Raw genomic sequence first — 21,552 nt, forward strand, 5'->3', positions numbered from 1 at the left:
ATTGGCTGGTTCCAGGTTGAAATCAGGAGAGGGCACCTGGATTTCGCTGTCGTGAACTTACTCTGTGGTCCAGGATGGCTTTGAACTCAGAGGTCCACCTGCCTGTCCTACAGGGAGTCCTTTATTAACAGTAGCAACATTACAGTTACGGAGTAGTGACAAAATAATTTTTAAAAAGATTTATTTAGTTTATGTATGTGAGTACACTGCAGCTGTCTTCAGACACACCAGAAGAGGGCGTCAGATCCCATTACAGATGGTTGTGAGCCACCATGTGGTTGCTGGGATTTGAACTCGGGACCTCTTAACCACTGAGCTATCTCCCCAGCCCCAAAAATGATTTTGTGGATCGGGGTCACCACAACACGAGGAACTTTGTTAAAGTGTGTCAGCATTAGGAAGTTTGAGAACCACCAGGTTAAAGGCATGTGCCACTACCACTCGTTAAAAATAATTTCTAAACAGTTACACTTTTTTTTTTTTTTAAAGAAAAAAGTATTAACGTTGGCTTTTATTTAAAGTTTGGGGGTTTTACTAGGGAAACACATTTTTAAAAAAGGGCCACTTCAGACCATGGGTCCGGGCATTGAGGGGACGTGAGCATTCTTTCCCTTTCTCCGGAGGTTCCTGGTTCACGGGGACACCTAATTGAGACCTGCAGGAGGAGAGCTAGCCCAGGACAAGAGGGGTCCTTCCTCCCTTCCTTCCGAAAGGGCGGCAGAGTCTGGGTAAACTGAGGCGGGCGCGGCGCTTTTCCAGTGCCAGAAGACCTCGTCGGCTTTGCAGGGCGGGGCAGCGCGGGGCTGGCTCAGTTCCTGGGAGGAGAGGTGGCTGAGGCGTCCCCTTTGCGAGATAGGGGAGCGCAGGTGGCCGTGCCGCGGGCAACTCCAGGCTGGGTGGCCTCCGGCTCCCCGCCCCCGGTGGGCGGGCCCGGGGCGGAGCGCTCTGGCGGGGTGGGCCGGGGACGCGAGGCGGAGCGGGGCCCCCGCACAGGCCGCGGCGGCTGGCTCGGCCCTACGGTCCCGGCGGCGGCTGCAGGAGGAAGCCCGGTGGCTGCGGAGGAGGGGAGGCGGAGAGGCCGAGGCCGCTCGCGAAGACGCTCCCCGGCTCTGCAGGGAAAGGTACGGCGCGGCCTCCGGGACCCGGGCGCAGGCAGCCACCGAGCCGCGCAGGCGAGGGGCTCCCGGTGGAGGCCGGCGGCGGGCGGTGGGCAGAGGAAGCTGCCGGGGCTGATCGCGACCCCGGGGTCCGGGCCGCATCCCCCGGACGCCCCGCGCGGCGGCGCAGACAAAGCCGGCGAGGCACTCGGGTGGCCGGGAGGGTGTGCGCTGTGGAGGGGAGGGAACACTGCTTGCGGCGGTGGTGGTGGTGGCGGCGGCCAGGCTTCTGCCGGTCTCCTTGGGACGGCTGGAGGAATGGGGAGCTGCTCTTCCGCGGGCTGCCCCGGGGCTCGCAGGCTGCCCGGCTTGGCCGGAGCCCGGCTGTAGAAGGGTAGGGCGCGTTGGAGCAGTCGCTTCGCCGGGAAGGGGTGCGGAGGCCGGCCGCCGGCTTGGAGGTGGCGCGGCTGCGGAGCAGGTGAGCGGACCTTTGGGGTCTTGCGCTGGGAGCACACGGCGCAGTGTCTGGCCCTCCAGCGAGCCTTGCCCACAGGTTGTAGGAAGAGCCTAAGGTCCCGTCTGGGGTTCACTTGGCCGAGCTCGGGGGAAACAGCAGGTGCTAAGTGGAGGTCACCCGGGCTGGGGGGTAAAGAGAAGGTCAAGAAAGTGTGTGAATGATCCTCATTTGTGTTCTGCTACTACCCCTGTCCCTTTCCTCTTCCAGAGGAAGAAGCATTACAGGGTTTGAGGGGCCGCTTCCTTTTGGGCTCCTGGGCCCTGTGGCCATCCCCTCATGTGTCCCTGGCCTTTCTTACCCAGCAGGTTTTGAGAACAGTCTTTGTCCGCCCTCTCATTTCACGGTCTCCCTTTTTGGCTTTGAACCTCACCCCTCTTCAGCCAGGGACCCAATTCCCACCACAATGATCTCCTCAGAAGTGCTGACTTGAGCATTGTCCCTAAGAGGCAAGCACCTTTTCCTTCTGTAGTCCATCCAGGGCCGCTCTAGCAGGTTTTGCTTGCCTTGCAGCGTCTCCTAGAAAGCTGTCCTAGAGTTGTACCTTTCCCTGGGCGCTCCACTTCCCCCCTCCTGCCGGCCTGCCTTAGTCTGCCTCCTTCCCCTTCATTTCTTCTCTGTTATATGTTGGAGGACCCTAGGGCTCTGTTCTCAGCATCTCCTCTCCCTACTTGCCTTCTTGCCGTCCTCCCGTCTTCATCCTTTCTTATGATTAAAAAACAGTTTATGAGCACAAAGATCTCTGTTTTGACTTATTTTGTGTGCACTAGTATTTTGCCTTCACATATGTGTGTGAGGTTGTCAGATCCCGGGAACTTCATTTACAAGTAAGCTGTCATGTGGGTGCTGGGAACTGAACTCCCGGTTTTCTGGAAGAGCAGCTAGTGCACTTAACCGATGAGCCATCTCTCCAGCCCAGAACACGAAGATCTTAAGTGGTTTTATGCTCCTGATTTCCAGTGGCAGATTTTGTCTCTGGCCCCAGCTGGTTCTTTGAAGTCCTAATGTGGAAGCCGAATCTTGACAACACCGCGGGCCCATCTTGGGACCTAACATCTGAGAGTAGCTGGTAATCTACCCATCTCTTAGGACAAGCAGCACCGATTCTTTTCTACCCACCCTTCACAGCCAGTCCTAGAACAAGGGCCTTTTGGTCCTTCCCACTGAGTTCATGTAGGGCCCATTTGCTATGCTGTGAGTCCGTTTCTCTGGCCTCAGGCTACTGCCCCATGCGGAGCCACCATCTAAGACTTCCTAAACATCTTAGTAACCCTCTCTCAGTGCACACACTTATCTCCTTTGCATCTATTTTTAACGGAGCAGCAAGAATAACATAGAACATTTTGATCAGATTATTTTATGCCTTGATGGCTTCTTATTACACTTGAATAAAAACCTCAGAGCTTTCCCTTGGCCTGTTTGACCCTCTGTCACATGGCCACAATGACCTCCCAGCCTTATTTGACTCTTTACACCTTTAGATTCTCCCGGATGGATACACTGAGGCACTTCTGTCTCTTTAACACCCTAAGCTTTTTCCTGACCCAGGGACTTTGCTTATGACATCTTCTTTGACTTGAAGTTTTTTTTTTTTTTTCTCAGTGCTTTTTACTAGACATACTTTGCTTATATATTTTAGTTCTAAATTTAAGTATACCTTCTCCAGATACCACCTTAGCCTGTGTAATGGGCTCCTCTCTACACATGATTGATTATAGAACTTGCTTTATTGTTTATGTAACTTCGCCTTATGTATAAGAGTTCTTATATCACCATTATAGTTCTCTTGACTTTGTTTGGCTTCTTAAGGGCTAGAATTTTGACTTGTTGACTCATGGCTATACCTGGGGCCTCTTGCTTGGTACCCTGTAGGCAATACTCAGGAAATCTTGAGTCACAAAGATGAGGTTGGGCTGGACTTGGGGGAAATAAAAGGGTATTGTAGTTAGCACTGGAGACTCCTGCAGCTTTAAGTGATCCTGAAGGTTTTTATTTTGTTCCCACAAAAGCAGTTGTGAAAATTGTTGCAAGAACATGAGCCAGCCAGCAGGATGTGAGAAGGGGAAGCAGAGAAGATATGGGTACTTTGGGGAGAGCACTCTCATGGGGGATCACTGTCAACTAAATGATTTTCTTGGCTTTCATGGTTAGACATCCAGGTGTGTGTGTGTGTGTGTGTGTGTGTGTGTGTGTGTGTAAAGCAGTGGGTTTTTAGCAATGTAGAAAGGAGACTCTCTAATTCAGGACATGGGGACAGCCTGGGTTTATTTTCAGCCCATCCCCTTGGATATCTGCTGCATGCTGAGACCTAGGGTGGCAGGGAGTTGAGAGGAAGAAGAAGCTGGGTTTGGAGGTATGCCTCTTTATGAACCCTCATCTTGATAACCACAGCTTTCCAGTTTGTATGGAACAGTCACTGGAGTGTTGGGTCATGGGGCCAGCATTTCAGGGTAGAGGGAGAGAGCCAGGGGACCTATTATATCAGGGGAACCTAGGATAGACCCAAAGGCCACTCTGTGGGTCAGGTGCTGGAGCTAGGAACTGACAGTTCATGTGAGACTGGCACATCTAGACAGGGTGAGCAAAGAGGGCATCCTGAGTAGGGGAAATGTAGCCAGATACAAGTGGGTGGGACAAGGTCCTAGTGTGCTCAGCGAGCACTGGTTATTGTTTTAAGGACTCAGCAGATATTGATTGACTCTTTGCATGCTCTTAGTAACTTACATGGTTGCCTTTACTTCATTTGATTGAGGGCAGACTGGAGTACAGTGTTATGATTAAGAGTGGTAGAGGGAGAGGTCTGGCTATGGAATCTAGGCCACTTCTCCCATGGCTCTAGGATTTGGGCCAGTGGAGGGCTTTTTAATAAGCAAGGGCCTTTCCTGCCTTTCAGGGTGCCTGAAACCCACTAAAGCCGAGTACTTACTTGGGAGTGGGCTGCCAAGTCTCTGCTTCTGACCTGTCTTTTCTATCTTTGCTTCTCCGAATTCGCCCTCCCTGGAGAGAACAGAGCTCAAGAGGGCACTGCAGACATCCAGCCTCTTTCTGACTCTGCCTAGAACCGTGAGCTAGTGCTTCCATCTTGGCTCTGGACCCCAGCTGGGGTCTGAGGTGGGCTGGATGCAGATACAGAGCCAAGGGGTAGAGGAGGGATTGGAAGTACCATTGGCTTCTTCTGCCTCTCTGTAAAATGGGGTGAGAGAGACTTTAAGAGACTTTTTTTTTCTTTGTTCCCAGAGGCTACAGAGGTCAGCAGTTTTGTGGGACTGTGTTCTTAGGGGTTTCCTAAGGGGTGGGGGTTCTGGGACCCAGGCCAGGACAGCAGTATATGTGAGTCTTTTCTAGGAACACCTCCAAGGAACACCTCCAGACATGACCACCCCTAGGGCCCTGACTGGCTGAGGAGAGGCTGCTGACCACACACACATGATGCTTATTACAAATCTTGAGCCCCAGTGTTTAGGAATTTATGTTGGACGTTCTCATCTGCGTTTGGGGAAACTGAGACATACTCCAAGCACATTGCTGTAGTTGTCAGGAAGGTCATGGAGGAGGAGGAGGAGGTCTGTTTATGCCTGTATCCTGGTTTGCTGAACTAGAGGCTAGGGCAGAGTCTGAGCTGGACACTGGGTCTTCTTAGATGTCATTGGCACTTGGGACCTTCCGTGCCCAGTCTAGTGTTCAGAGGCAACAGGAACACAGGGCGTGGTCCTCACTGTTCAGGAAATAGAAGAATCATGCCAGGTGCAGTTCAGAGACATTTCCTGGAAGAAGTAGTGCTTTGAGGGTGACCTGAAGTCTGTCTGAGGACATCACAGGGTGGCCAGGGAGGGCAAGCTTGGGGAAGTGGGTTGAAGCTGGGAAAAAGCTTGATTGCTCAGCTGCAGAGTCTGGACTTATACCAGGCCCCAGGAAACCACCGAAGGTTCTAGGCCATGGCTGTCATGATTAGAGCTGTGGTTTAAAAAAAATTGGTTCTCAAACATGAACACAGATGTGGCACCTGCTCAGCTTACTGAAATGCAAGTTAGTTCTGTCTGATGGAGTGAGGCCTGGGAATCTGCATATTCATATTCTCTCTCCCTCCCTCCCTCCCCACTCCCACTTCTTTCCAAGACAGCTCTGGCTGTCCTGGAACTCACTACTTAGACCAAACTTGCCGCCAACTTGCACAGACCCACGTGCCTCTGTCCGTAGAGTGCTGGGATTAAAGGTATACACTGTGCCCAACTGGGACTCTGCATTTTTAAGTGCTTGTGCCGTCCAGGATCCCCAACCCATTGGTCACTGTCTGTGCAGTGAATTTTGACCTGTGTCCTGTGGGACGGGCTCAATTTAGACGGGACCCACAACGGGTCCCCTGAGTTCCTTGTGGACTGTTTGGCAGAATTGAGAGAGCTACCTTTGTGGGGAAAGGAGATAGAGGATCCTTGAGGGTGACCTGTTTGGAAGTAGGGCCAGATAAAGGACCTGTGGGAACTTGGGTCTCAGAGGCTGGCAGCTTAGGCCTGATTTCTTAGAGCTCCAGGAGCAAAATGGGGTTTCTAGGGTGACTGGGTCTTACACAGGGCAATGTGTGGATGGCAGGCAGGGCACCTTATCTCTGCTTGCAGCATAGTCTGGTGGGGTAGCCAATCTGGGGTGAGCACCCTTCCTCTAGCTAGGGCGGAGCGAGAGATTGGGGCTGAGGCTGGCTTCAGCTCCAGCACGGCCGTGACACTTCTGACAAGCCTTCTGACATTCTCCTTCCCTTTGGGAGACCCTGTTGCTGCTGTTGTGGTCACATGAGCCACGGCTGTGGTCTTACTCTGCCCAGGTCACCTCCCAGTGTATTTGGGAGTCAGGGCCTGGCTGAACCACTACAGGCAAGTGTCTGCTCCCTTTTGCCGTCTCAGTTTCCTTGTCTGTAAACAGAGAGGTTCTGTTCCCCGTGGAGTGATGTCACAGTTTGTTGGGTGGGGCGTTGTGTATTTCCAGAGTAGCAGCTTAATACACCTAAGTTCTGGTTTACCATTAAAAGTTGTGTGCTAACGATGCAGGAGACTTGAGTAATTTGTGTGGAAAACTGTCTGGCTTGCTTTGGGCTCTTCCAAGGCTCCTTGCTCTCCCGGCTCAGCACAGGTTAAAGTCAGTTGAGGTCCTATTAGATGCTGGCATCCCCAGCATGGAGTCACCACTCTCTGGCAAAAGGTGGGAAGATGGACACTGAAGGTGAATGCCACCCTGTGCCCAGACGGGCTGGCAGGGCTGGGTTTGTCCTGCTGTAATGTTAACTTCTACAGATGTTCTACCAACTCTTCAAAAAAGGGTACAGACAAACCTGCCTCCCCACTTTACCGGGCCTTCCTGAGGGGTGAGGGGGGGGTAACATTTCTCAAAGACTGCTCTAAGTCTTCTTAGGGATTAGGGAACAGATAAGAGAAGAAATGGGCAGGTATTGTAGGAGGGTCACCCTGTGTTTATGAGAACTGAAGGTCCAGAGAAGTTGTATAGGAAAGAAAGATGATCTCATGTTTCTCAAGATGATTTAGCTAAGGGAATATGTGTTTTTAAAGATCTCCTAATATCTTATTGAGCAGGAAAATCCCCGTTGGGAATGGCTGATGTGGAAGGATGCTGCTCACTGGAAACCACAAACACCGTGGGAGGAAAGGAAGGGCTGAGGGCTAGTTTCCTGAGAGAAGGAGGCTTGGTAGGACAGGCACAGTTCTATAGTTGGGCTCTGCAGGAGGAGGGATGGCTGAGATGGATCCCAGGCCCAGAGCTGGTCTTGGGTTCACTGCCGTCTTTGTTGCTTGAATGACTAAAGGGTCCAGAAGGCCTACTGTGATGTCTAGGACATAATGGTGGCAGGTCCAGATTGTCTGATCCTGGAAGGGGTTTCTGCCTATGTTACACCGCCCACCCTACTACCCTGACACGTTTCTTACGCCCTGCTCCTCACCCTCTCATTCAGAAGTTACCCCAGCAAGGTTGTGATCTCTGGGCACAAAGCCAAAGCTCCCCCGTGACTCAGTTTCTTATTTATGCCCTGGGATGAGAATGCCTCCTTTGAAGGGCTGTGTTGGAACACCAGCTTGAAGTTTTGGCTAGTGCGATTAGCAAACAGATGGAAATGGTGTCTCCAGGAAGAAGCCGGGGGTAAGAGAGGCATAAAAGCCAGCAGGGATTCCCCCAACGCTGTGGTGGAGCCTTGAAGAGCAAGTGCATTGCTTAGGAAAGGGGGGGAGGCTGTAGAGCAAGGGTGTAGGAGAGGGCTTCACATCACAGGCTTGGCTGGGAGTCAGAGCATCCCTGAGAGAAAACCATGGCCAAGCAGGACATGTGTTAACTGCGTGCCATTCCAGTGCTAGGAAACTGCCAAATGTTTGGGTTATGTAGAGAGACCCTACCTCAGAACTTAATCCCCCCCCCAATAAAAGTCCAACCAGAGAGAGACAAGCAAATGTAAGAGACTGGTAGAAACCTGTTTTAGTTACTTGGGCCTTGGGGAGTCGTTGGGGGTTTGGTGTTTTGTTTTTGTTTTTGACGTGACCAGGACAGTTATTTAGTGATGAGATGGGGCACAGGGTTCCTTGGTATTTGTGCCTCTTCCTGGCTCAAAGTGTGGGGAGTGGTTGGATCGCTTATGTGACTCTTTTCCTCAGATTCTCTCTCTGCAAAATATTAGGAATCTCACTCTATGGCCTTCGAGAGTGGGTGTGGTCAGTACTGGAGGGGGAAGAGGTGGTGTTCAGGGTGCCTGCCCCCCACTGCCCTGTGACTGGTGGGAACAGCCTGAGCTCCGCCACCCTTCCCCTCCACATCTGCAGTGTGAAGACTCTTCAGCAGCTCAGGTTGGGAGGTAAGGTGTGGCAGCCCAGACTTTGCCGTGGTGGTCCCTCTGGGAAATCTTGGAAGAGGATGGGCAGTGGGGCTTCCCACCAGCCTCAGCCCGGGTCCTGTAGTGTGTCTCCCTATTGTGTCCTTTGCCCTTGCTCTTGCCTCCTCAAGCAGGTTGGAGCCCTGGGCCATCTGTAAGTCCAGGGGTGGAGGACCAAGGTTAGAGTTCGGAAGAAAGGCATTTGCATTTACGAATAGCTGAGTGGCTTGGGGTGTGGCATGGTACCTCTGCCATTCATTTCTCAGCCTGCTTCTTGTGATTTATTAGAAAACAAAGCAGAGAACATAACCACCATTGCCAGCTATGAGCTAGTCCCTGTCCCTCCCCCCACCCCCACCTCCTACCCCCCCAACCCCCCAAGCTGAGACCTGGGCTACTCTCTTGATAAAGGGGACACTGGTCAATCCATCTGGCTTGATTCTCTCTCCTTATTCCCCTCCCACTCTTAGAACCTGCACCCAAACCTTCAACTGTGCCCCACCCCTCTTGGCCCATGTGTTTGCTGCCTTGATTCTGGAGCTAAGGGTGTTGGCCATGGATGGCTGGTAAAATCCTAGATTCCCAGTCAAATAGATCTTAGAATAATGCTGGCAGGCGACACGTAGGCTGTCATGTGGGCAAACACTCTGAAGAAGGTGGAAGAGGAGGTTTTCATTATTCGGTACATTATTACCGACTCTTACTATCTATCCATCCTTATGAAACCACACGTAATGCAGGAAGATTTGGAACTTGGAGGGTAGCTTTGGGAAGGCGTCAAACGTGACTCCCGTGAAAATTAGAAGGCCAGGCTTATTGGCTCACAGAATGACTTGTATGAGTTTTCTGAGCTCCCTGTTCCCTCCTCTGTGATATGGCTGTGCAGAGCAGCTGGAACATTCCACAGGAAGGTGTTTGGCGTGCTCTGAACCTTCAGCTTGCTCAGTGACAATATTGGCAGTGTCTTGAGCAGACCTGACTTCAAAAGCAGGGAGTTGCTGAGTCTCTTTGAACTTAACAAAAGGACTCACCGCCTTAGCTCCCCAGGTGTTTTATGGGATAAGTCACAAGGCCCTAGACCCAGCTGTGGGCTTTGCTAGGAACACCATCAGTTTAAATCCTTTGTGTGTGGGTTATGCTACCTGCTTGGATATTGAGAAGAGCCCTTTGGTGGCTGGTCCTGTGCACTTGTTAGCAGCCTAAAGTGACCAAGAGGGGGGAGTCTTGGGCTAGTGAGAAGAGGTGACTGACTTTTAGTGGGGGTCATGGGTTGTCTTGGGGTTCCATTTGGCCAGGCAAAGCAACATTGCCATATCCCCATACTCTGTTTATGAAGGAGGAACCAAGGCTAAAGGCTGAGTCTGACATGGTGTTTGCCTGGCAAGCCTAAGCTAGCCCCAGGGGCAGGGAGACTAGAGTGCTCTATGTTCCATTCTGCCAGGCACCCACGCCAGGAGGCTGGTGGCCTCTTACTTACTGACAGGTCCCAGGCTTTGGCTGTGCAACTGGGTAAACTGTCAGACTTTGAGATGACTCTTTCCAGCCCTAAGTGTCTGGGATAGTGTGTGCCTTGTTAGTCCACGGAGTGTGGGAGGGAACAAAAGAAGCAGCTTGCCTGGGGCCACCCTTGGGGTCATCTCTCAGGGTGGGGTGGTGAGAGTGAGGGCCTGAGATCTGAATAAAGATCAGAGTCTAGCCCTGGGTGGCTTCCCTCTGTCTCCCTTTCTTCATCTGTATTATGGGTGGCAGGGTGCTTGTGAGCGTGAAGGAGACAGTGAATGGAGAGTCTAGCACAGGGCTTGAAACAGACCATTAAAATCCAATAGCAGTCTGTCCGCTCTGGTGTTCATCTCTCGTTGGATTGGGGGGGTTATTTTGTTAATGCAAATGCTGTGTGTGATCATGTACCTCACTTTTTGTAGTTCATGGTGTAATGAGGCGACCTTTGAGTGGTAGTTTTGCTAGGAAGGGGTTTATTGAGGACAAGGACTCCTTTCTTGCAAATGCTCCCCAGATCCAGCAAACCTTAGACAGCTCTGCATTGTGGGACTGAAGTGTTTCTCTGCATGCAGGGAGCACACGTCTTCAGCTGGGTGAAGTGGAGGCTCTGTGACTCAGGAGAGAGGGTAGGCTTGCTGGAGACCCCCGCCTCCCTGGGTCTACAGCCATGCACAGTTGGGCTTTGTGCAGAGTCACGAGGGCCGCCGAGGCTGAGGAGGAGCTGAGTGGCTGAGTTGTGTTTCACAGCCTCGTTTTTCGCAAGTGGTTTTAAAGAGTCAGCAGAAAGTGCTGACTGTGCTGATTTCCTTTGCCCCGGCAGTAGCCTGTGGGGAAGCCACCCCAGTCACCTGCCAGCTTACGTGTTCTATGTGTCCATCTCTTAGTACACCACGGATAGATCTGTTGCATCTGGCTCTGGGCCGGATGACTCACATCCGGGGTGTGTCTGCAGGTGATGGTGGGTACATTTGCCTCTCGAGGTAGGTAGTGCCACGTCGGGTTCACGTCGGTGCAGGTGATACCCAGTGCAGTTCCACAGTGTTTTGGGGGATGTGCTGGGGACTGTGACCTGTAGAAGCTTGCCTGTCTCTGGTGTTGACCCTGACAGGAGAACAGGGCTCAGGACCAGAGTCCAGGCTTTACCCTTAGCCAGTGGAGCCTGTAGCAGGTATTTGGCCTTGGGTAGGATTTTATCCTGCTGACACCCTAGACTTATCACAAGGGGTAAAAGGGTCAGCTAGACAGATAACAAAGAATTACTTAGGGTTTATCCCAACAGTGTCATGACTGGTCACTGAAGTCATGCTGGCCTGCCTTGGCTCCACATCCTGCCTCTCAGTAAGTTCCGGGAGGGCCACACAGCATTCTCACTTCCTGTGTGCCAGCGCTGCCCCTGCCCTCCACCCTGACCTCTTTCTTTGTGGCCCTTGTAAGCTCTGACTTGTCAGGCTTTTAACGGGGCAGCTCTAGCTTTTCTGTAGTACTGGTGCCCAGAGCTGCCACAGAGAGATGCTCATTAAAACTTGCTCAACGAATGCCCCTTCTACCTGGCGCTGGCTCAACATAGTTTTTCTCGAACTGGTTATGTGTTATATCCAGTCGCTTTAGATCTGCCCAGCCCAGGTCTAGAACACCCATGGGCTTTAAACAAGAAACTCACCACATCCTACCCACATGTCCTGTGTCCACCCAGATTTCCCATCCACTGGAACACAGCCTCTGGGGACAATGCCTGTGTACTGTTGTTTGAGTGACTGTATGACTCCTTTCCTTTGGAGAGAAGGGAAGGGGATGCTGTCACCCAGTGGGAGGGTAGGGTTGGGGCCAGTCTCTCCCTAGGAATAGCACAGGGCTTGTCTGTATCTCTTGTCTCCATGAGACTCATGGGTATGGCTGAAGACTCTGAGAAGATGGGATGCGTCCTCTCCACTCCGGCTGACATGTCTATTCCCAACTCTTTAGGCATGGAAGGAAGGTCAGGTGAATGTATCTGGAACTCAGAGCCTCAGGACGCATCCAGGAGGATCTTTGGTAGGAAGGACAGTCAGCAGCCTTTGTCTCATGAGTTATTCTCACCAGCAATATCTCTAAGTATCACCATCTAGGAACGGAATTGACTCCTTCCCTGCTTTGTATTAGGTTCCCAGTCTGGATCTTAGCTGTCTGTTGTACCTTTCAGTTGACCAACTGTGAGCCTCAGCTCTGTCTCTACAATTTGATGTTCTGTCCTCCACAGGGTCAAATGCAGTACAAGTCAAGGCTGAATCTTCCATGCAAATATAGATCTCACTGAGTACTTCTGACAGGGAGCGTAGGAGCCAGACTAGGCCAACTGTTATGGCTGTTTCTACTTTAGGGATGAGAAAGGGCCATCTAGGCTTGTTGGGTTAGACTCCAGCCCTATGTCTTGGTTGAAGAAGAGGGTGAAGGAGACATGGATGAGTGTGGTTGTATATATATGGACTCTCATGTCTTGAGGTGTATTTCAGACCTGGGCTGCCGAGGACTTTGGGAGCTAGACAATGACATCAAAGTGGACCTTGACCATGACCTGGCCTTATGATCTGTCACCCTCCTCTACTGATACACCATCAGTCTCCTGGCATCTCTGCATTTGAAGCCTGCTCTAGAGCCTTGGCTTGAAATTAGTTTCACAGATGACCCTGAGATAATACCCGGTGTTTGTGCTCCTATTCTATTGAGTCTGACTTAAACGAGCTAGTGTGCATCTAGGTGTTTGTAGACATCTCTTGGGGACTGTTATGCTCCTGCCAGTAGGACTTGTAAACTGTTAAGCCTGGTTTCTAGTTCTGGTTTTCAGAGCCCCCAAGTGATGGAGATGTTGCTTAAGGATCTCCCCCTTAAGGCTTCCTAGACAGTAGACTGAAGGTTATTCATTATCTACTTCTGGGCAACAGATTGCCTCAAAGCCAGAAGTTTTAAAACAGTGAAATCATCACCTGTAGCTCTTCTGCGAGTCAGGAATAAGGATGCAGTTGAGCAGGGTGGTTCTGGCTCAGGCTCTCCCAGAAAGCAACAGGTATCTGAAGGCTCTGGAGCTGGAGGAGCTGCTTCCATACCTGGTCACTTCTGCTTGTCAAGATGGTACAGCCACTGTGTGTTTCATCACCCAGTTCTAGGCATCACGTCCCATTATTTCTGCAATATCCTCTTAGCTACAAGGGTCACCTCAAAAGGAGAGGACTTCACTAGGGCATGAGTACCAGAAGGGACATCTTGGAAGCCAGCACTCATATACTCAGGCAACTGCGGCAGGTGGGATACGGGGTGACCCTTCTCTCCTGATGTGTTTGTTTCTCCCCTACCATAAGACAGCACTTTGTTAAGTGGGTAGCTCTGTTAAGCTCCATGTTCCTGCTTTGAAGTGAATTAATATGAGAGGAGGGTCCGCAGTCTTACTGGGTGGGCTTTCTTCAGGCTTCACCCACCTCTTTTCACCTGGTTCAGCCTTCTCCCACTATCTACAGGTCGGGGCCCGGCGGAAGAATAAAGAACTACTGCTGTTATGTGCTCGGCTCTAGGCCTCTGCGTGCACACAGCCCATCTTACTGATGAGGTTGCCTATCTTAGGTTTCCATTGCTTCGATAAAGTGTAGACCGAAAACTAACTTAGGGGAGAAAGGGTTTATTTGAAGCTCACATGTCCCGAGTCATGGTCAGAGGAAGGAGGCCAAGGCAGGAACTGACAGTAGGGGATGCTGCTTACTGACTTACTCCTCAGGCTTGCTCAGCCTGCTTTCTTGTAGAACCCAAGACCACCCGCACCACCCACAATGGACTTGACCCTTCTACATCATTAATCAGGAAAAATGCCTTACAGACTTGCCCACAGGCAGTTTGATGAAGGTGTTTGCTCGGGTGACTCTAGCTTGTGTCAAATTAACAAAACCCCAAAAGTCAGCTAATCTGTCACCCATCCAGTGAGTGGTGGAAATTCTGGTATTGGAAAGTTGGTGACACATCTCACAACATACATGACAGCTGTGGTGGATGGGGCTATTTGTGATTGTAAGTGAGCGGGAGCTATTTTTCCTTGGTGACTCCCCCAGCTGGGCTTCCTATTGGACCTGCCCTTTCAGGGACCTATAAAAGTACCTGATGTCTGCTCTACTTTGCAGTGTAGCAGGAAATTGAGTGTGGCCCAGGGGGATCACCTCTCCCAGTGCGTCTCTCACGCCTGCCTGCTACTCCCATGAGGGAGGTGTGTACACGCTGTCTCCCCAACTCCAGTCAAAGCTGACACGGGTGCCTGGCTCCTCTCTTTTTCTGAAACGGTTTTACAAGAAGCTTTTTAAAGTTGTCCCCTTCCGAACTGCATTCTGAGGGAAGATGTGCCCAACAAAGGCTCAGTGCTTGGAGAGAAGCCAGGCACCAGGAGGAAGTTAGGGCTTTGGTCGTCATCACCGCCATCCGTCATCATGGCCAGCTGCTGGTCCGTGAAATAAAAATGAGGTACCTGTTTCCCTGTTGTGAACTGGGAGTTGCCTAATGGCCGTGAATTCTGGGTAGGATGGTCAGGCAGAGTCAGGGTTGAGGAGCCTCTGACATAGTCAGGATTGGGCTGGGAGTCAAGTTGTGGGTATCTGATTGACCCCAAGGTCAAGATCCTGTTTGCATTGGGGCCAAGGCTGATGCTGGACTCTTGAGCTCAAAACTCTGGGTTATTTTACATGCAGTGGAGTTTTGGGATCTTGGAGGGTGCTCCAACCTCTGTAATGGTCCTCTGGGGACCTTCCTTCCTCATGCCCCCTTTGTGAGATAGTTCTTAGTGGCCACATTTCTCTCCTGTGCTGCCTTGTTTAATTCTCCCAGAAGTCCACAAGCTGGTAGACTTGCCCCATACAGAGAAACTGGAAGACTGGGAGTGACGTCAGGTGGGGCTGAGATATGTAATCCCAGGAGGTGGGAGCATATTTGATATTCTTGGGGTGAGTTCAGAAGTGTTGGCCAAACGAGGCCTAGAGAAAGGCAGGCCCTGGCCTAGGTATTCCTTAGCCAGCAAGTAGGATACTGAGCTGGGTTGCCTTGTCCTACCCACTGTGTTTACATCACTATTCCTGTCCGTTGGCCTGGCCCTTCCTTCTGGTTTGGTGGTGCTGTGCCTTGTAGTTACTGTGGCCTGGGTGAGAAGGCTGGGAAGGGTCTGGCAGGGAGGCTGGGGCAGCCTACCCCAGACTGGAGGGTGGGAGGAGCCCTGCACAGACACAGAGCCCCTTTGTTTGCCAGCATGGCAAGGCAGCTGGTGTGGGATTTCTGGGAGTGTTTTTTCCCCCCTTCTTTTCTTTCTTTTTTACCTTAGAAGAATAATTTCATTGTCTAAGGGGGTCTCAAGATTCCAAATCCTCTGCAGACCTGCCAGGCAGCCCAAAGATGTTCCCCTGGATCAGCCCCAGCTTCCTTCCTTCTCCCTTCCCTCCTGCTAGAAGCTTGGAAAGAGCATCTCTGTAAGGAAGATGAAGCTGGCCGTTAGTTAGTTCTACCTGTTGGAGAGAGTCATGAAGTCCACAGGGTTGGTTGAATTGCAGACACTCCTGCCTCCTGCTGCTGAGGAGATCTCTCGAGAGTAAGCACAGAGCTTCGGGGAGAGGAGGGATGCTGGGTAGAAGGAATGACCTAGTTAGGAGGGTTTCAGCTGGTGTGATCCTGGACCTTAAAGGAGATAAAGTGAGGAGGGGGCTGGTGCCTTACTCTTTTTGTGCAGGTAGCAGTGAGGAAATCCAGACTGGCTGACCAGAGAAGACCACCATCTCAGGCGCCCGAGGGAACACAAACAGAAAAACAACAACACAACAACAAAAAACCCCTATATTCAGAGGGTCCAGGATGGGTAGAATGTTTTGTCTTTGAAAGGTATGGGAGGTAGTTGCTGGTGGCATCATATTTGCAGCAGTAATCACAGTTGGGGACATTGTGGAAGAGTGGGAGAGGCAAAGGTGGTCCCAGTTGTTGGGGAAGGGTTGTCTACACAGACTGGGCTGCTGAGCTGCAGGATAGTGTCATTCCAGCCTGGAACCCAGCCGTTCTCAGTGACCGGGAAGCAGCAGCCTCAGTAATAGAACCCCAGTGAGACACCCGTGTCCTAAAAACCACTAGGTAGTGGTTGTACTTAAGAGCCAGTATGTGTGGCCTATAGTCCATGGCTACAAATGACGACACAGCTCTTTAAGTCCCAGTAAGGACTGTGTGGTCAGGACCCAGGGCAGCTTCTTTGATGTATAGCAAAGAAAATGAATACTTGCCTTGGGTCATTAGGTGGTCTGGGGAAGCCCAAGACTTTGGTAGAGCTATGGGTTGTGTATGGTGGGGAGTATCTTGTGAGAACTGAAGTCAGCAAAGCCAGAGGATAAAGGGCTTTCCTGTGTTTGTTGTAGAGTAGCTGCTCAGTGAATTGCTTTGCTGTATTCTGGTCATATTGATGAGGTCTAGCCATAGTTATCTTAGAGCATAGTTAGAGTAGTGGTTCTCGGTGTATGGGTTGCAATCTATGGGTGACAATCTATAGGTTCTCAATCTATGGGTGACAATCTATAGGTTCTCAATCTATGGGTGGCAATCTATAGTTTCTCAATCTATGGGTCAAATGATCCTTTCATAGGGGTCACCTTGCATTATGATTCATAACAGTAGCAAAATTACAGTTAAGAAGTAGCAATGAAATAATTTGATGGTGGGGAGGTCACTACAACACGAGGAACTGTATCGAAGGGTCACAGCACTGGGGAGGTTGAGAACCACTGGTCTAGAGGGTGAAGAATGAGACGGGGTTTGGAGAGAGGGAGCTGGAGGGTCCTCCCTGAGGACATTAGGGGTAGAGGTGACATTGTTTGGCTTGTAGGGATGACATGGGTTGGCTCAGCGGATAAAGGGGATCTTCTCCTAAGGACACCCATAACTTTGACCTTGGGGGCTGTGGATAGGGTGAGAGCAGGGATTTGTGTGCTATCTCCGATGAGTTCTGGCGTTTCTGGGAGGGGCTCAGCAGGAGGGGCTGACACTGGAAGCGCAGTCAGGAGGCAGTGGGGTATTTTGAAGTGGGGTATTCATGCTCTGGCTGACCTGGTTTCTTGAAGCTTTGGGGCTTGGTCTGCTTGGGGACATGGATGCTGGGCTGGAAGCCCTAGACACCCCCCTTCCCGCCCCAACTTACCATGGAGGCCAGAGCAAGAAGGCAAGTGTCTATTGTTCTGAGCTCCCTCGGCTCCCTCCTTCTTCCTCCCTCACTGCCTGGCTGAGCCAGCACTTTTTCTTCATTCCTTTATCTGTGGTCTAGTACAGGGCGTTCTGTTTCTCCTGTGCATACAGATCAAGGCGAAAAGGGGACAGGCATGCACCAAGGATCATTTAAATTCTCCTCAATAAGACAGCTTTTTTCCCTGCCTCCCCCTATTCTATCCCTCTCCTCCTCCCTCTCTTCCCCCACCCCTCAAAAAAAAAAAAAAAAAAAAAAAAAAAAAACATGTAGGGAAAGTGATAAAAATCAACAGCGACGTTGGCTGAGCCTGGCACAGCAGGCTTTCTGGATATGTCTTCTCTTCTTTTTCAGTTGGGCCTCAGAGTATATAAACACAGGTGGTAAGAGGGCCGTGGTAGACATTCCTCTATTGTCAGTGGCTCTCTGTGTGTGGTACCTCTGGGTTCTTGTGGGCAACAAGAGTGGACGGAGCTGGTTTGGGACAAGATGCATGAGAGACCGGTGGGGTTAGGTCAGTGGTGCAGGGACCCGAAGGTCCTGTGCTGTTTGCCTCTGATTCCCATGTTCAAGGTCTCTGAGATTTGGTGTTGGGAATGGAGGGTTCCTTCCGCAATTGTCGTTCAGATGGCCTGTGGTCTATTTCAGAATCCCGTCATAATGTATCTACAGCTCCTGTTCCTTCATGGGTCAGGTCCCTAAATGCTGACAGTCAGTCTTATGACAACAGTGTTTGACTGTCACAGCAGTGACAGTCATGCTTAGGGGACGAGAGGTTAGGCTGACTTCTGGCTTTTAGAAGGTAGCCTTCGGGATCCTGTGATAAGCAGGACCCCTCCCCCCCAGGTTTTTTTCTTTAGTTTTTGTTTTATTGGTAATCTCTTTCCATATAGCCCAGGTTAGCTTGAACCTCATGATCTTCCTGCCTTAACCTTCCCAGTACTGGAATTACTGGTGTATGTGGCCACAGTGTGGGAACTCTAGTTCAGTCTTCCTTGCACCTGTCCTACATAGGAACATTTCACGAGGCGGCTCCACTAGTCAGTAAACACTGCTGCCTTCCCACCCCTTTACTGCAAAAAACAAAATAAAACAAAAACAAAAAACCCAAACAAACCCCAAAAACAGAATTAAAACCAACCCCCCCCCCCTCCAAAAAAAATCAAACCAAAATAAAACAGAAAAATAAAAACCGAGGCTGTTGGAGTGTTCCTAGGGCCGGGGTGCTGTAAAGGGGAATCCCGGCTCCTCTAGAGTATGGGCTGAGGCACGCAGCGGTGTCAGGTCTCACCTGGTGCATGGTACAGCCAACGTGGGCCCTCCACCGCGCTCCGCGTGTTTACTAGCTTGTCGGAGCGTCGGCGGCGGCTGGCAGACTTCCGGTGGCATCGCCACTGACCCTGCCAGCGCGTGCAATCCGCCACATCCTCACCTCTAAATTTAGTGCACAGGAACCTAGGCAGAGGGGAAGGGAGGGAGAGGCTCCAGACGGCCCTGCTTGGCATGTTCCCTGGAGGGTGGGGGCCTAAAAGAAGGAACAGAGGGTAGCAGACGGGGAGGAGGCAGGAAAGGCGCCCACCGTTTAGTGGCCTCTCCGGCAGAGCTGGGTTGTCTGGGAGGGATTCTGGGTCTCTAGCGCCATCTGCCTGTCGTCTAGGAAACCTGTTCCACCCTGACTTGGCCAGTTGAGTCTGGGAGTGGAATAGGAGGAGGTGCGCTAAGGGGGGAAGCACTGTCTAGGCCCATGCAACCTATGGAATAAGTTGGGGGAGAAACAGCTCCATAGCCGTCCCTCCTACTAGTCTCATCTGCTCCCCCCTTCCCTTGACCCCCCTCAGCAGCTTGTTTGCCTTTCTCTGAACGTCACGTAAATGGAGCCATACAGAGTGAGCCTCTGGCTCAGTCACGTGTTTGTAGGTGCATCTGTGCCGTTCCGAGCAGCTCCTTTTTGTAGTTGCTGAGTTTTGCCAGGGACGAGAGTACTACATGACTCGTGGATCCGTTCTCATTGCTGGACTTTTGGGTTGTTTCCAGATTCGGTTAGCGTGATGAAGCTGTAAATGTCCTTGACACGTCTGCATCCCCAGTCGATTGTTAAAATTGGATTGCTGTGTCTGGGAAAGACCTCGCTTGCTTCATGGCTATGGGTGACAGGTTTTTATTTGCTTCTTGGTCTGTGGTCTAGCAGCTTCCATCCACCTGAATTTATTTCCCTGTCTGATCTTGGTGCTATGAAGTTCTCCAGCATCTGTGACTCAAATCTTAGCCAAGACAACTGGGCTTTTACATCGCTCGAGTCAGGGAATAAAAGGGATGGGGCAGGAGCCGAGTTCCAAAGCATCCTGGCCATTCGAAGAGCAGTGTATTCCGGTCCTGGGCCACCTTCTTGCTCTGCACTGCCAGCTGCCTGAATCTGGCGTCTCTAAGCAAGCTGGCAGCGCATAACTGTCAATTTGATGTCTGGTCTCTGGTGCCACGGGTCATCACAGCCCAGTGTTTCCGGGGTTCATTGCTGTTTTGTGGTGACTGGGGGCCGGGGTGGATGGGGAAAGGACTTACCCAGAATAGCAAGGCTTGTTGGACACTAGTTCTTTCTGGAGGAATGGGGAGGTGAAGACCGCCCTTCCCACCACATTGCCACCTCACTGATACTCAGAGAAGGCCAGCCGAAGGGCAGGGAGGAGGAGGACGGAAGCGGGGCAGAGAGAACTAGGAAGTGCCAGGTGAGAGCCAGGGACCAGTGGCTGTGTGTACACGTGTCCTGGGCTGGTGTGAACATTCTGGAGCCTGTGCAGGTGATCTCTGGTATGTGTGAGTATCCTAATGTCTATGTGTGAGCAGCCCAGGGGTTGGGACAGAAAGCAGCCATGCAGGGCCGAACAAGACAGTGGGGTAAGTCTCCTGACTTTGGCCTGTTTGGTCATTTTTTTCCTTAGGTCACCTCTTGTCCCTGCTTTAGACCTGTGGGCAGGGAACAGGCAAAGTCTGAGATTTGAGGGTAGGATTGGTGTCTCTTCTTGATCAGGTGGGGGCAGCTTGCAGTGACTCCCTTGGGTCAGGTGAGCTGACCCCTACCCTCCTCTCTCTCGTCACAGGCTCCTAGAAAGTGAGCACAGACGGCATGCAAAGTTGTGAATCCAGTGGCGACAGTGCGGATGACCCTCTCAGTCGTGGCCTACGGAGAAGGGGACAGCCTCGCGTGGTGGTGATTGGCGCCGGCTTGGCTGGCCTGGCTGCAGCTAGAGCTCTTCTGGAGCAGGGCTTCACGGATGTCACTGTGCTTGAGGCTTCCAGCCACATCGGGGGACGTGTGCAGAGTGTGAAACTTGGTAAGCATTGCTCAGACCCGGCTACCTCCCTCTAGGCCACCTTTTGTTCCCCTGGTCCTGCCTCAAGTCTTACTAATTTAATTTTAAATTAAAATTAACCTTCGTGGGTGTTTTCCAGAAGCTTCCTTAGCCCCCTGTACTGACATCCCATTTTGGAGAATGCTGGCTTGGCGTTTAGAGTTGGGTTGACAATGTTGGGGGAGGACTTACTATCTAAGAACTGTGGGTAGTCATTTCTAATGTCACAGGACGGAGGGGGCATTTTGTAAGATCTGATTAGTCATTAGTTTTTAGTATGAGTTTGTATGTCATGACCGAGGACCAGGCAACAGGAACTAGGGTTATTAGAGTGGAAGGGGAATTTTAGGCTTTCTTGTGGGTGATGGGTGCCTTAGGGTTGTCTGTAAAGATCTGTTCGTGTTGCAGCCAGAGAAGAGACTTGCCCCTGGGGTGGGAAGACATTGCCCCGGTGGGTTCTAGAGTGTAGGGGTATTCCTGAAATGGAGATGGAGATCAGGGCTCCCACAGCCTCAGCCTGTGTGGGATGTTTTGGCCACTAATGAGTCAAATGGGTTGGGAGTGTGAATATGACCCAGGGAGAAAACATGCAGTGAACTGGAGTATGTGAGAGACTTGGCTATCCCCCACCCCCCGTGTATGTGTGTATGTCTCTGTGTGTGAGTGTGCTGTGCATGTGTACTGTGTGTGAGTGTGTGTTTGAGTATGTGTGTGTGTGTGTCTGTGTGTGAGTGTGCTGTACACGAGTGAATGTGTATGGTCACTGTGTGTGTGTGTGTGTTTAGAGGCTAGAGGTCAACATCGGTCATCTTCCTCAATTGCTTTCTAGCTTTTTTTTTTTTTTTTTTGAGACAGTGTCTCTGTTTCTCAGTGAGCCTAGAACTAAATTTTCTTCTAGGCTGGCTGGCCAGTAAGCCCTGAAGGTCCTCCTGTTTCTACCAATTTTAGGTATGGAGTTTTTAACGCAAGCACTTATCAGCTGAGCCATCTCCCAGCTTTGCCTCTGTTTGGAGACAGGGGTC

At 51.3% G+C, this 21,552-nt stretch overlaps 1 protein-coding gene across 2 annotated transcripts in view; it reads left to right on the forward strand.

Moving 5' to 3' along the window:
- The first annotated feature begins 1,022 nt into the window (after positions 1 to 1,022).
- SMOX (spermine oxidase) overlaps positions 1,023 to 21,552 on the forward strand; it is a 32,845-nt gene continuing 12,315 nt past the window's right edge. For both annotated transcript variants that reach the window (XM_080930863.1, XM_080930862.1), the window contains exons 1-2: positions 1,023 to 1,121; positions 20,279 to 20,512. In XM_080930863.1, the coding sequence (XP_080786989.1) occupies positions 20,305 to 20,512 (208 nt within the window). In that variant the 5' untranslated portion in view covers positions 1,023 to 1,121; positions 20,279 to 20,304. The remainder of the gene's footprint in view (positions 1,122 to 20,278; positions 20,513 to 21,552) is intronic.

This window comes from Micromys minutus, assembly GCF_963924665.1.
Source record: "Micromys minutus genome assembly, chromosome: 17".
Lineage (NCBI taxonomy): Eukaryota > Metazoa > Chordata > Mammalia > Rodentia > Muridae > Micromys > Micromys minutus.